The 16,865-nt window shown below is 33.4% G+C and overlaps 1 protein-coding gene across 1 annotated transcript in view; it reads left to right on the top strand.

Annotated features, from left to right (window-relative positions):
- Dnaaf6 (dynein axonemal assembly factor 6) overlaps positions 1-12,640 on the top strand; it is a 42,794-nt gene extending 30,154 nt beyond the window's left edge. The window contains exons 6-7 of the mRNA XM_015497986.2: positions 4,344-4,429; positions 9,262-12,640. Coding sequence (XP_015353472.1) covers positions 4,344-4,429; positions 9,262-9,391 — 216 coding nt within the window. The 3' untranslated portion in view covers positions 9,392-12,640. The remainder of the gene's footprint in view (positions 1-4,343; positions 4,430-9,261) is intronic.
- Positions 12,641-16,865: the final 4,225 nt, after the last annotated feature.

Below are 16,865 nucleotides of genomic sequence, written 5' to 3'. Positions count from 1 at the left end.
CACGAGCACTCTGCTGCTGAGCCACAATCCCAGCCCTTAAATAGAAATATTTTTACAATATCTATAACCCATACATTAATTTAGGATATCTTCCAAAGAATTAGCCCAAATCTTTCTGTATATCTTTAAGTTTCACTGTAATTTCAATAAATTGTTTAGCTTGGCCAAGTAACATATAAGATATTTTTAAATTATTCTTCTCTTTTGGTAGTAAAAAAGTGACAGTTCAAGAGGAAATCAAGAATCAATGACGTCCACAGAACACCTCTTATTTGGACTTCTCATGTCATTTTTCACACATCTTGTAATAAGATCAAATATGCTTATCTGAGGAGCTTGGAAGCCTATGTTAATCACTTATAGGTTATAGGAAGATAATCTTTCATGAATCATCTTGTCACATATATCTCTCATAAGAACAAAAGAATAAATAAGAGATTTAAAACTCAAAGTGATAATCCCACAATAAAGACACCTCCAAAGACTTTGATATAGTGAGCTAGCTCTATTACAAAACATAAAGGATAACAAATGAATGCCTATGGAGATAATTTGTAAGCACTTTGACCTATTTCTGCCTCTTTCAAGGAAAGCCTCAAAGTGAATTTCTTGATAGTAAAAATACTGAGTAGTTTTTTAAATACTTGGTTAAGCGAAGCTGAATGTGGAAAGGATCTTATAAACCTTAAATTAGTGGACATTGTTCCTGTTAATTTTCATTTACCAGGCTTAAAGTCAGATGTTTGGACTCAAGTTAGTCATAACCAGCTTCATTCCTGATATTCTTCCCTCTGTTGGTTATGACTAACCTTCTATATTGAATAGGGCTGACCTGAATAAGCAACAAGATATTACAAAAATGAAAAAGTGTCATTTCTTAGGTTGCATTTTAAAGAGCATTGTTTTTGCTTTGATCTTTGGATCAGTCATTCTGGGGAGAAGATAGTTGTTGAGTCATAAGGCACTTAAGCAACTCTATGAAGAATTCCATGGGATAAAGAGCTGAGGCCTCCTGCCAACAGCCATGTGAAAAAACCTTCAGACTTCTACAACCCCCGCCAATATATTGACCACAAACTCAAGAAAAACCCTAAGCCAGACCCACTAAGCTAAGCCACTCCCAAATTCCTGATCCACTGAAAATGTATGAAATAATAACTATTTATTGTTGTTTGAGCCACAAATTTAGGGGTATTTGGTTTTGCAATAATAGATAAGTAGCAGACAATAAATAGCTAGTAAGTGACAGAATTAGAATTCAAACCCAAGTCTGACTCCAAAGATTAAGTTCTCAAAAAAGTTGAAAGTCTCACCATGAAAATTTTAGCAGTTTTCATACTTACTTATTAAAATAATTCTTTAAAATGAATTCAATTTGTCATCCACATGAAGAAAAGAACATCAATCCCCTTAATTGTTTGATCAATGGCATCCTGTATTTACTGGTGTTAGTAAATAAAATAGTGAAACAAGTTAGGTTTTGAGCACAATCAGAGGTCAATTAATACTAATGTCTATTTTCTATGTATTCACTGAAAGTATAAATTACAAGGAAGTCTGATTTATGTTTCATCAGGGGTTTTTCTGTTAAGATCCCTCATGGAATCTTTTATCTTGTGAGAAAATAATGTGCACCATTCCAACTTATCTATTCCTTTTCTTGTTTCTTCTCTGAAATTGTTACCGCTGCTGTTTACAGCTGTTTACCGGTGACAAGTCTTTGCTTCCCCAAAGCTGAAGTATAACACCAGAGAAGCACGCGGAGGAAAGTTTAGAGTGGAAAGTAGAAGCTTTATTTTATTTTATTTTTTTTTAAGAGAGAGTGAGAGAATTTTAATTTTATTAAAAATAAACATCTTTGTTTGTATGTGGTGCTGAGGATTGAACCCGGTCCGCACGCATTCCAGACGAGAGTGCTATGGCTTGAGCCACATCCCCAGCCCCTAGAAGCTTTAGAAAAGACTTCTCCCCAGGAAGAAGGGGACCCAAGAGGTGGAATCCATGGAAGGGGGAGGTCTTCCCTTTTTTATAGCTAAGGTTTACTTTCAGATTTCCTGCATTTCAGTCGCATGCATTTTTGTCCTTTGTTCTGTTATCTTGCAGTGATGAAATGTAGGTGGGAAGACCCAAAAGGTGAGGGACAGATGGGCCAGAGGAGTAACCTAGGCAGGAAGGACCTGGGGCAGCTTTCCATTAGCACCTCCCTGTTTGCTGGAAGCTGCTTCATTAACATTTCCTTAGGATGGGCTCTGGGCCTTGGGAACTTTAACATTTCAATTTCCCAAAGAGCTGCTCTACTTTCCTGGGCTCCATTCTCCATAATGGCCTCCATTTTATTTATCTTCCTAGATGTTAGACCCGATTTACCTAACTACACTAACTATCTTTAAATCTGGCTTCAAAATCATGTTAGTATCCAATTTTAATTTCCTTAAGGGGAAAGTTAGTGAGTTGTTTCTGAATTACTCTTCACTAGAACCACAGATGATCTCAAGAACCACTTTGAAGTTCTCCCTAAAATCTGCATCTAAATTTCATGTAAATCATAATTAATTTCCTTTCTCAATTGTCATTTCAATCCTGGGTAAATAATATTTTACCTTGAAAGATCTAAACATTTCAGAGTAAAGAAACAAATATTTGTATATCTCAATCCAAGTGACATGAGTCAACATGAGGTATTCTTTGACTATCCAACCCAAATGTAATACAATAAAAGTGGGTCAATTTTGTACAATAGAATACTCATTTACTTTGAGTCAGAGCACCTCTAACTGCCTCTTTGAGAAATGTTCTATTTCTTTTACTTAAAGCATTTCCAACTATGAAGATATGAAATTTTGAAATATAAATTAGAAAGTAATTGTTTGTTTAATGAAAATATTAACCACATGAAGTATCTAGATAGTAGCAACTCCAGAGCTCTATTTACAAATTTTTGTTTGAATATAGATTCAATAAGGTAGTATACAACTCACAAGTGTATGATACTACAAAAATGCTGTTGCCTACCTTGAGCTTTTTACAAGGAATTCCAATTTGTCCCATTAATTATTTGACATGTATTTCCCACATAACTTGCTACTTTCATTCTGGCCATTCCAGACATGAAATCTCCAAATGTCCAAGATTTCATGTCTAGCATATTTTAAACGAGGCTTCATGATTTACCTGAAGCTTAGGTTGCATTTTTTGTTGTTTCACTGTTTATGGAAACCTTATGCCATATCAGAGAGAGAGAAAAAATCCATCGAAAAAGAGAATGAGTGTAAATTAGAGATGAGACCTTTGTGATAAAATACACAGTCACCATTAGTGACATTTAGTACATTCACAGTGTTGTTCAACCATCACCAATATCTAATCCCAGAATATTTTCTTCAACTCAAAAGGAAACCTTACACCCATTAAGCAGTCCTTCCTCTTTTCTCCATCCTTCCAGTCCCTGGTCCTCCAATCTACTTTCTGTTTCTCTGGGTTTGCCTATTCTGGACAGTTCTTAAAAACATATGTTTTGTGCCTGATTTATTTCATTTAGCATGTTTTCAGTGTTTGTCAATATAACAGAATTTCATTCCTTTTATGACTGAATAATATTCCATTGTTGGATATACTACTTTTGTTTATCCATTCATTGGTTAATGCATATTTGGTTTATTTCTGTCTTTTGCCTATTGTGAATAATGTTGCTATGAACCAAAACATTATGTACATGTTTTCTTTGAGTACCTATTTTCAATGCTCTTGTGTATATATAACCAGGAGTGGAATTGCTGGGCCATGTGGTAATTGAGATGAGATATTTGTAAGAGGAATCTAACTACACCAGAAAGTAGTCCTTTCTGGGAGGTGGAAGTCATACTATTGTTTCTCTTTGTTATGTTAATAACATTTCTGGATTCCTACACCTCCCTAGGAAATTTGAGTTTTTACCTAGAGACTACAAGATGCATCAGCAACCCACACCTAATATGACAACTAAACATTTTCTCAGACAAATTTCCCACTGACATAAAGGTGGTCAAGGGTCCCCACCAAGTCTAGCACTTCAAACAATGTAGGTTATAGGAAAGTAACTTCACTGTTTCTATATAACTTTGGAGTCAGATAAACCTTAGTCAAATTACAGGCGGTTATCCTTGAGTCACTCACTTAACCTCTCTGTTTCTCTATCTGTAAAATGGAGCTAAGAATCCTTGCTTGTCAAGATTGATATAAGCAGAGGGCATACTGGCACATAGTTGGCACTTAATAGATATTAGTTTTTCCTTCTTCATATATTATTATACTTTTCAAATTTAGTGCTCTAAGATAACAGTATTTTCCTTCTCATTTTCTCTCAGGTTAAAATTAAACTGCCCAATACAAACCCTTCTGAAATTAAAATTGATATCCAGGAAATGATCATTGATCTTCGGACTTCTAATAAGTGAGTAAAACTTAGAATAATGTATTATAATACTAATGAGTCTTTAGTAGTAAATAATCTTTTTACAAGTATACAAATTATTGTGCCTCACCCCCTAAAATCCTAAGAACCACAAAATTTCAGTTAATTATTCAGATGCTTGACCTACATAGTATAAATACGGATGTTTGGAAATAGTTCGATTTTTTCCAATTTGCATTTATATATTTGGAGGCATTGATACTATGAAAATATAATCCTTGACATTCAGATAGTTTATTTGTCAGAAAAGAATAACTAGAAGTGAAAACCCCTTAAGTTTTACATCTTACATGTGATTTTTTTGTATAGTGATGGCATAAGAGAAGCAGTATCTTTTAACTTTTCTAATGTTGTAGAGCTGTAAGGTAAAACTTGGATTATGTTCATCTAAAAAAAATCAATAAAATTCTTGTCATTAATTACTTAGAACAAAAATTCTAAGAGCTAATGCATCGCTAGATCCTCAGGTTTCATGGACACATTTTAAAATAATATAGATGAAGAATAATTCTGTTAAATGTTTTCATATTCTCAAATATAGTCTTGTTATCACAAGACTTGTTATTTGTTATAGGTACAAATCATGTTGCCAAAACAATACAAAGAGTAAAATTCTGATATAAAGTGTTTCTCATGAAGAATGGATAAATCAGAGCTGGGGCTGTAGCTCAGTGGCAGAGCACTTGCTTAGCATGTGTAAGGCACTGGGTTTGATCCTCAGCGCCACATAAAAATAAATAAATAAAATAAAGGCATTCTGTCCATCTACAACTACAAAACAATTTTTAAAAAAAGGAATGGATAAATCAGTACTGTCTCAAAACTAACTCTTTAAAAAGGCAATTGATGGAACCTGGTATGTGTTAGATAAAATATCTAAATATGTCAGTTTTATTCACTTTTCATCTGGATGTATAAAATAGTAAGCACACATTGGTTGTCTGCAGTAGTCCTTTCTCTGTAACTCATAAACATTTCAAACAGAGTCTAAGGAGCAGGCAGTTACTAGTGTATTTTCATTCTTCCATTATCAGTACCTATAATTCTCCTTTGTTGAACTTAAGGATTTAAGAAGATAAAAAGTAGACCTCTCCTAAACAATCTGATGTACATACATAGCTTAATCTTGATTGCTATAATAGATGTATTTAACCCAAAATAATCCATAAAAGAGTATACACCAAATATTTTCTCATTATTTACATCATTTCAAAAAAGTATTTCTCACCAAAAAGTCTCATGTTGTAAAAATTACTTTCACCGTTCTTAACATTCACTTCAAGGAGTATTGTATTTTATACATATGTTTACTCTTCCACACAACCTTGCAAGAAAAGTTGGTTAAGTGAACAGTCAGTCTTCTATAATAGCTGCACACTTGTTAAATGCACACACATATCTACCCACCATGGAGTTAATTTCCGTTTCCCTAGCAGTTCTCACTGTCTCCATCAATCTTTAGGCAGCTGTTCTGACTATGCTGTCATTTCAGATAGATATCAGAACCCACTAAATGAAAGTCTCACACAGAGGTACTTTTCCACATAGAGTGTGGACTGCACTAGGTCATTTGCATGGTGTACTTATATACTAAATCATATAAATGATATACACAAATGATAAATATTGTGCATACTGTACTTTAATAATAAGTGGTAAGTACACAGAGGTACTATCTCTTAAGAAAACTTAATTAAGATAGAAATTAGAAAATAAGTGTGTTTTATCACTTTTCCTAAATATCTTAGCATTCTTTTACATCCATGCTATTATCCATTTTTTTTTTTTTTTTTGTACTGGGGATTGAATCCAGGGGCACTTTATCACTGAGCTAAATTCCCGACCATTATTTTTTTGAGACAGGATCTCGTTAAGTTGCGTAGGGTCTCACTAAATTGTTGAGGTTGGCTTTGAACTTGTAATCCTTCTGCCTCAGCCTCCTGAGTCACTGGAATTACAGGCATGTGCCGGGCTCTTATCCAAAATTTTATTATCAGAAATTTGTTTGTTTTTTTAGTATATTGATATTCATACATACTTTCTTTAGTTTCTAACTTTTACATCCTGTAACACTATGTTTATTTACTCCAAGAAAAATTTTGTGAGGGCTGGATATGTATCTCAGTGGTAGAATGCTTGCCTAGTATGAGTGAGGCCCTGGGTTCAATCCCTAGTCTTGAAATTCTGGGCTCAAGTGATCCTGCCACCTCAGCCTTCAGGGTAGCTGGAGCTACAGGCACACACCACCACACTGGGCTACTAAGAAAGATATAAGAGAAAACATTCTTCTTTTCATGTACCTATAAGGCAGAAAAAATGAATTTATTTTAATTGAATTGACTAGTGATTTCAGTCAAACAATAGTCAATGGCATTAGCATTATCCATAAAGCCCAGATACTTAGCATTATAAAACCAAACATAATAGTTTATTGAATTCTTCATTTTTTTTCCCAGTTGGTCACTCTGGCATGTATATCCCCAACATGGAATAGATAGAAGAGAGAAAGGATGGGGAAAATGAGGTAGTTTCCCAGAATCTTCAACCATAATCTTAACATGAGGTTTCATTGTATTTTTTTTAAAGTGAATTCTTAGAGTCTCCTAAATGAACACTTTAAATGTACATTATAAAGACATATAATCTAATTTTTGGTCAAGTGCTGCTTTAGATTATTCATGCCTTTGCTGTGCTCCTTTAATTCAGATTAATTGAGAATTAACTGATGTTCAAAGATACTTTACCTAAAAAATTTCTAAATGGAATAGTAGAATTGCAACTCAAGTATTTCTGCAATTTCTTTGAAAATAGCATATCTCCTACAGGAAAGCTTAAAAATGCCACATTTTTTAAAATATAAAACTATTGTTTATGAACAGAACAAGATTGTCCTTTATTTAAATATCTTCCAAGCAACATCAATTTAAACTGTCTAATATAAATCTCAGCATGCAAGTCTCTAAAGTTGAGTTTACACTATAGATTTTTTTTTGTTTTTACTTTCATATATTATTTTTGCACTTAGTTTCTAATGAAAATTAACACTGGATGATCATTTGATTAGTGCCTAAACTATAGCATCTTAAAAAGCAAATATATTATCAATATAATGGCAGTGGGTTTGGGTTTAAATGTTCATTCATATCTTATAGTACCATTCTATGGTAATCATTCAAAATGTGATTTGGTGTTCACCTGAATATTTGTTTTTCATTCGTTTATTTATTCATTCAACAAACATTTATAGTCTGCCAGATACTAGGGGAGCACCACATTGCTGTCTTTCAATGAATTGTACATGATAAGTATTTTTATGATTTTCATTTTATTTAAATACAAATCTCTGTACAGATATTAGACAACAAAACAAACTAGATAAAAATACCTCCCTTCTACTAAGAGCTTAAACAACTTTCATGATTCTGTTGTTCAAAATTTTAGTATGTGAGGCCATACTACTCAGGACAGAAATGCAGGGCTAGATGGATCATTCCAATGGCCACTAACTGTCTTTGGAATTTATTTCTCTCTGGACAGAGAAGTGCACATTATCATTGGAACTCCTTCTTGAGCTGATTTATAGATGTCTTTTAGTGCAATGAAGCTACCACATTAAGCTTTGCCTTCTTTTTAAAGTGAATATATTATCATTTATAGAATATGAGATGAAGCAAATCTAACTCTGGCACAAACTATATTTTAAACAGCTTTAAAGGATGGACTCTTAAGTGTTTTGTGTACTTACTGATTTGAGATGCCAAATATTATAAGAGGCATTAAAATACTTTACCATTTAATTACTTCAGGTAGAAAGAACTGTTTCTGGTACCCTGTCTGAAATGGAGCAAGAGACACAGAAAATTTCTCTTAGAAATGTGTAATAAATACTTTTAACAAGCCCAGTCCCCTGAACATAGGTCTTTGCAAATGAGGGAAGAAATACTAGTTCTCTATTCACGTATCCAAGAAGTGCCCCTTAAAAAATGTCAGAATCCTTTACAGATTTGTGTATAAAAAATCTTTTCTGTCCACTTTTTGTAGAGACACTCAGGCCTTCTGTAATGAGAATGTGAGGTAACAAGTGTTTTAGGCATTTAATTTTCTTCTGATACCAGTGTGTGCTGAACCCATGCATAATTCAGATTCATACCACTAGGACAGAATTATGGATGTCTCATCCCAGCAATGCATCTAAAGCATACAACTACCAGCAACTGAGCCATAAACCACAAAATAAACCCAGCAATCTATCAGAGCGAATTTTTGTCAATGTGTAGCAGAAAGAATCAGAAGCAAGCAGAGAAAAGTACTTTCATTGATCTGGTATTGAAATAATTCCAAACCTGATTTTCAAAAGCTAAACCTGTAGTAGAATCTCAACCTAAAGCTGTTTTAGCAGAAGTGTTATAGAACTACTCCAATTTTCAGATTTGTATCAGTCAGCCAATTCTATCTTCACATAAATATGACTGGCAACAGATCTGTCCAACAAACTTAAGGTTGCATGGTTCTACTTCTATTCTTACAAACATTGCCTGAGATGATGTTTATACAATGCAATATGAGGTCAATTTTTTAAAAGAGAAGGAGCAAAAATATCTGACTGAATTTTTAAGCCCCCAAATAGTATACTGTGGTACTTGGCATATTTTTGATCCAGTATTTGTACTGTCTAAATATTAGTGGGGATTTTTTTGGAGGGGGGTTTAAAAATATTCTAGTGGTATATATTGCTTTCTATTGCTTTATTGAAAGTGATATATCACTTTAAGAAGCTAATTCTAGGTTTTTATTTCATATTATATTTTTAGGAAGCTGTTGGTGACTCTTCCCCAGCCTGTGGAATGCAGTAGTGCTAAAGCATTCTATATTTTGGAGACTGAGACACTTGAAGTCACCATGACTATGCAAAGAGAGTTGGATTTTGTTAATTTCTTTTGAAACTGCATGAATAGGAGAAAAAGTGCTAATATGTCATTGATAAAAATTAAAAGACTGAAAATTTTGGTTAATGTTTTCTATATTGTCCCATTATTCTGACATGTTTTAAATGGCTGATATAGAATTCTAGTGATATTCTGATCATTACCAGTCATTTCTCTTACTCTGTTAGGAAACGTTGTTTTCTCATACTAATGAGCTATTCTATATTCTATATTACTGAATTGAATAATTACAGTTTAACCAATTAGATTACTATTAGTTTAGATTACTACATGATCAATTACATAACAAATATGATGGCAAAATAGTTTCCACTTAGTTCAGGAATCTGAAGAACTTAAGCCAATTAATTAGGCCACTATTATCATCAGACAAATTCATTTGGTTGCCTTTTCATTGATTTGATCAAATGATTTACAGTGTTCTGTCTAGGCTCTCAATATTATTCTGTAATATACAGATGGCAGGGATATTGGCCAAATTATATTGTTATACTGTGTGCATGTACAAGTATATAACAACAAATCCCACCATTATGTACAAGTATAATGCACCAATAAAAATGTGGAAAAATACAGGTAACAAAGGATTATAAATAATTTGAAGCATCATACCAGACATATATTTACTTGAATAAGTAACACTCTTGAGCCTACAGTATTGTTTGACTTCCCTAGTAATGCTTTCAATGCTTGGATACTTAAGTCAAAAAAATTCTTAAGGGTGTAGCTCAGTGGTAAGCATGGTCTTAGCATATGCTAGGCCTGGGATTCAGTCCCTATCACCAAAAAATTACATACTTGGTCTGCAATAATAATTGACAGCCATGCCTAAAATTACATACTTGGTCTGCAATAATAATTGACAGCCATGCCTTTTGGCATACTATGTTTCTGTTTAGTCAACCGAAATCCTTGACATTTAAACAGAATATTGTAAAAAAAAATGCACATTTACAGATCCTGTTCTCTCATTTCCTATCTTTCTTCTTAATTGGACATGCCTATTTTTATGAACTGTCTATTCTGTATTATTGCATGAATTTGTTTCATAATTGTTTTTAAATAAATTATATTTTTACACTGGTATTACTAGACCTTACACATCATTATAGAACTATGGAATTAGTGCTGGGGTTGTGGCTCAGTGGTAGAGCGCCCGCCTAGCATGTGCAAAGTGCTGGGTTCTATCCTTAGCACCACATAAAAATAAATGAAAAAAAAAAGTGTTGTGTCCAACTACAACTAAAAAAATATTTTTTAAAACAAAAAGAACTGTAGAATTAGCTGGGGGTAACTTTTGAAAGAAATGAACAACTAAATATCGCTTCCATGTGAACTATTAAGGGATAAATACTCAAAAAGATTTTCTAGAGTTAATTATGTATATAACTACCAAACATCTAGTTTGTGACTTGATTAAATAGAAGGATCAGACTGAGATTTTAGAAAAAGTGATTAGATTAAAAACTAAACTAAGAGAATTTGACATGTAAACTACCACCATGACTTTTTTTCTGTGGGGGAAAGAGTTGAAGATGGAAACTAATGTTTGTGAATGTGAATGTCCATGATGTAACAGAACCAAAATAATGTTACAAAACCTAAAGTGAAGACTACTTTGGTTTCCTTAGCCTCTTTTTTAAAAGGGTGCATTTTAAGAATTTTAGATTATAACCTAAATTGTATACTCTGGGGCAAGTCTAACCAATATTTTTCTTTTCTAGGAAAAAAAAAGTCAAGTCAGTTGAAAATGTATCTCTTTTTCCTATGTAGTTGCCCTAATTACAAAGACCACTATTACCCAAGCCTACTGAATGTGTACAAGTTGTTTCTGGAAAATAAGATAGAGTATATTCAGGCCAACTTGAATTGGGTTCTTGGTTATGTCATGCTGTATCAATTATTTAATGAAATAGAACTTCAAGAACAATGCAATGTGATTCAGTAATTTACACTCCTCTAGAAATCATCCTATTTCACTGTCCTTGGCCTTAGGAAGAAAAACTACAGTAGTTATATTGTGATTTCATTTTTAGGCTAATTCACAGCACTTTTCTCGTTTGAAAAGGAATAGTCCACTAAATCAAATGCAGAAAAGACAGTACAAGAGGAACTTTACCTTGTCAGCATTTTTCAGTAAATCTGAGCCACTACCAGAACTGTTAATTAAAACCACAGTTGTGGCATAGCATAGCCTATATATGCTTCTCCTACATGAACTTTCTCACCTTACTTTTTGGTTCCAGAATCTCCAGTAGCTGTTATGGGGATTTATCTTTATTCACTCATTCATTCATTTATACATTCTTTCAAGAAATATCCACTGAGTACTTAGCACATGCTTGACAAAGTAATAGGTGCTGAGGCTGTAGAAATGAGCAAACCAGATGTGGTCTCTGCCCTCATGAGAAGATAGTTTTAGCAAGGAAGACAAGTAATAACCAAATAAAAACATAAACATATATTTCCAAGTTATTATTACTGCTATGAAGACAAAGAATGGGTACTTTGAGACTATCTAGTACCCAAACCTAGTCTGAGAAAGGGAAGTAGAAAAGGCTTCTTTAAGAATTTAACATTTCAGCTAATAAATGAAGAATACCTAGGTAAAGAAGGCATTTCAGGAAGGAAAGCAATAAGGCTTCTAGTAGGTTCAAAGGATAGCAAATGTGAAGACCCAGGGTGGAAAGAACATGGAGAACTCTAGGCTAGAGTAGAGTGAACCTGGGGGAATGTGAATGGAGGTAAGTAAGGTTAGAAAATTAGGCTGCAACAGTATCTTATAGAATCTTTTAGGCTAAGGCTAGTAATTGAACTTTATTCTCAGTGCTTGGGGAAGAGAATATATTAGGAAGCAATAATTGTAAAAAAAAGCAATAGCTCAGGCAATTTATTATTCCATGTGTTATTCTAAATAAAATTTATTCCTGATTTTTCTAGTTAGAAAAAAAATACACGATGATAACACTGAAGCAGGAAACTTTAACAATATAGAAAAACCCTTAAAATAAAACAAAACTAGAAAATACCTATAAGCTAGTGCCTGTTTCCAGTTTGTTTTTCCCAATGCATACCGTAGATACCTTTTCTTAAATGGGATGATATTTAGCACAAACTGGTTATATAACCTACTTTTTAAAATTTCCAAGTGCATTCATTTGCAATTATCATTTGTTCCTGAATTCTAATTTTATTGCATTGTAGTAAAACAGTGTGGTAAATGATCTATGAGTATTTTTAAAAAATGAACATTCTATAATTGTTAAGTACAGAATTCTGTATATGTCAATTCAAGTACTTTCTAAATTGTATTGTTCAAATTTCTTACATTCTTGTTAATTTTGGTCTACTTTTTCAACATGGAAAGGTATATTACAATTTACCACTGATTATAGATATATCGGTTTCTTTTTGTAATTCTATCAATTTGTGGGGCTGTATTTTTAGGTAGTGAGATTTAGAATTGCTGTATCTTCCTTGTGGATTATTCCTTCTATCAGTATGTTGTGACTCTTTCTTTGTCCCTAATAATATTTGTTATCTTTTTATATCACTTTTCATGGTTTCCATGTTTTAGATAAGATGGACAGCCTTNTATATATATATATATATATGCACATATTGCACACATACATAGTGGGGATTGAAAACTCAGGGGCACTCGACCACTGAACCACATCCCCAGCCCTATTTTGTATTTTATTTAGAGACAGGGCCTCACTGAGTTGCTTAGCACCTTGCCGTTGCTGAGGCTGGCTTTGAACTTTTTATTCTCCTGCCTCAGCCTCCCAAGTTTCTGGGATTATAGGCATGAGCAACTGTGCCTGGATCATTTTAAAATATCTTAATAAATTTAGCCAAATTATCAATAAGTTTTTACTGGTATTCATTCCTTTATACCCTAAGAAACCCTGAATATCATAATTATTTTTTATCATTTCTAATTTAATAAGGAAAAATAATATTATTTTACAAATTCTGTTCCTTGATATACTGGTGAGGGTGAGCAATTTTTCATACATTTATTGGCCATTTGTGATATTTTAAATTTTTTCTTGTAGTTGGACAGAATACTTGTATTTATTTATTTATTTATTTGTTTATTTATATGTGGTGCTGAGGATCAAACCCAGTGCCTCACACATGCTAGGCAAGCGCTCTGCCACCGAGCTACAACCCCAGGCCCTATGATTTGGTTTTGAGGATTATTTTTTCTTGTCTTTTACTCAGTTTTTGTATTAGAATATTTAACATTTTTATCGATTTATAAATGCTTCTTATATATTAAGAATATTTAAGTTATCTATTGGTATTATATTTTATAAAAATTTCCCCAGGCTGTTCTTTGCCTTTCAATTTTGTTTGTAGATTTTTTGTTTTGTTTTGTTTTGTTTTGTGGTACTGGGGATGGAAACCAGGGCCTTGCACATGCTAGGCAAGTGATCTACCTCTGAGCTACAGTCTAGCACCTCACTATTTTTAGTAGGAAGTTTTTTTTTTAATGTAACATTCTTAGGTTATTCACTTATTTTCATTCTGATAATTTAAAGCTCTTTTACTTTCGACTCTATCAGTCTGGAATTTATTTTGGAACAATTAATTTTTGGCCTCCTAATTCTAGACTTGAACATTATAAAATATGTTTAAAACATTCACTGTCACACTCTGCCTTCTCCCATTTATTTTTACCATAAAATCATCCACAAATTTTGCTGCTAAAACAGCAGTTGTTGATTTGTAATATATGATTCGTAATATATTATAAAGCAAGGGAATTTGAGTGCAATGCACTTTTAGTCAACTTCCCTGACAAGATAATTTTTAAATGTTTCTATTTGACTTTAAAATGCATCCTCCACCACATGGATAGGTCTTACACTGAATTACCAGTCCAAATTTCCAAAGCCTCATTATGAACATCTAACTTGAGAGATGCTGGAAAGCAAACGGCTTTCCTTACCCTGCCAATTTGTTTAAATGTTTTATTGTTTGTTTCTTACCCCATGCAGAAAAATACATTTTCACCTTTCAATCTAAGTTGTCCTTTTATCTAATATACTGTGTGAATGTTCTTAAATGGATGGATAGTGAGGGTGAAAGGTAATTATTTATGTTTAGAACCTTTCCATGTGGATAACACAGACCTGACCTCATGGAAAAGCAAAGCCAAAGTTAACGTGGAACTATATGCAAATAAAAAAAGTCTCCCCCCTTTGACAAAGGTCACCCTCCACAAACAGACAAATTACAGAAATCCACCCCCACTCCCGCCCCAGGGAGACTGAATTAGAAAGAGGCAGTCAACAGTGCATGCTATGCAATTTTGATTTCCCTTTGCTCTGTCTTGCTCAGATGCTGTTGGCCCTACATAACCTTCTCTGCATCCTCCTTTCTAAATTTCCTTTTCAATGCTTGCTGGACTATAGACTTTAAAGGTCAGTTGAGGAATTTGAATATAGCCTGTAATTTAGTTAATAGTATTGTATCAATGTTAATTTCTCAGTTTTGACCATTGTACTATAGTTATGCAAGATATTAACATTAGGGTAAGCTGAGTGAAGGGAATATGACATCTCTGTGTAATTTTTGCCACTTCTTCTGAGTCTAAAATTATTTCAAAATAGTAAGTTTGTTTTAAAAAACCAGCAAGGGAGAAATGCAGCTACAGGATTTTGATTCTAGCACCACTGCTGTATCTTCCCTTATCGTTCTGAACTCTGTTCTTTGCCATCCTCACCTGTGATGTTTTTCCAATTTTGCTGCATATATTGTACCACACAAGGAATCTGTTTGTGGATGACAGCTATTTTTATTTCCCAAATACAGCCTGATCAACATAAAAACATAAAAAATGAACTGAATCACAACTCCAATAAGGTGGGTTAATCAGCTTCTTTGCTAGACACCATGGGAAGTGTAACGTCAAAACAAATTTACAATTAGTTTGGATGACTTTAGTAGCACACACAATACAAGAGAAAACACATAAGACAATGTTTACATGTTAAATTGTATAATATAGGACATTAGTGAAAATGATGAGGTAAGAATGTTTAAAATCTGTTCTTCCATAAAAGTAATGAAAACACTAACAAAAACTCTAAAAATTTACTGTCTCAGAACTCTGGAAATTGAAAGTTTGCAACAATCCATGGAATGTTTATTCAAAAGAAATGGCTAAATATGAATAAATATAGCAAGATTTATGCCATTTTAACTTACCCTCTTGCCACACTCAACCCAGCCTCAGTTCTATAGTAGTTCTGAAAATCAATGGGACACAATCACAGTAAAAACAAGCAGCCTTGCTGGACAAGATGGCACACACCTGTGATCCCAGCTGTTCAGGAGCCTGAGGCAGGAGGATCACAAGTTCAAATCCAGCCTCATCAACAGCAAGATATTATGCAAATCAGTGAGACCCTGTCTCTAAATAAAATACAAAACAGGGCTGAGGATGTGGCTTAGTGGGTGAGTGGCCCTGAGTTCAATCCCCGATACCAAAAAAGAAAATAATAATAATAATAAAAAAGCAGCCTAGAAACTGCTGGAGGGTGCAAAGTGTGGTTGGAGCTCTTTCAAAGTTTCTGGTGTGTGTGTGTGTGTGTGTGTGTGTGTGTGTGTATATGACTCCACAAGAAAAAAATACTGTAAGCCAATATCTCTTGTAAACATGCTTGCACAAATCCTCAACAACATGCTAGCAAACTAAATCCAGCAACATGTAAAAAGGTATATACAACATGACCAAGTGGGATTTAACCCAGGGATGGAAGATTGTATTTACTAATTTAAATTAGTATTTAAGATAGAATTTACTAATTTAAAAATACAGTATAGTGATAGAATAAATGGGGGAAAGCATGTGATCATCTCAATAGATACAGAAAAAGCATTTCACAAGAATGAAAACCCTTTCTGGTAAAAATGCTCAACAAGTTAGGAATAAGGGAATTTCCTCACCCCAATAAAAGTTATCTATGAAAAACCCATAGTTAACAAAGAACAAGACAAGGATGTCCACTTGTACATAACCCATTCAGTATTTGACTAGCAGTTCTACTCAGGACAATTGAGCAATAAAAAGAAATAAAAGGCATCCACACCGAAAAGGAAGAACAATTCAATTCACAGATGACAAGATTTTGTGCATAGAAAAACACAAAGAATCTTTAAAAAATCATAACTAATAAACAAGTCATCAAAGCTGTAGGGAACAAGATCAACATAAAAGTCATTTATATTTCAGAATATTAGAAACGGATAATCTGAAAATGAATTATGAAACAATCCATGTCGAATAACATAAAAATAATATTCAGGAATTAAATAACAGCATAACTTGTACATTGGAAACTATAAAACATTGTTGAAAGGAATTAAAGAGGACAAATATAAATGAAAAGACATTCCATAGTCATAAATTGAGAGACTTAATATTATTAACATGGCAATACTCTGAATCTTGA

This window comes from Marmota marmota, unplaced genomic scaffold (genome assembly GCF_001458135.2).
Source record: "Marmota marmota marmota unplaced genomic scaffold, marMar, whole genome shotgun sequence".
In the NCBI taxonomy this organism is placed as follows: domain Eukaryota; kingdom Metazoa; phylum Chordata; class Mammalia; order Rodentia; family Sciuridae; genus Marmota; species Marmota marmota.
Note: the sequence above shows the minus strand (reverse complement) of the source record. Positions and strands in the feature narration are given on the sequence as shown.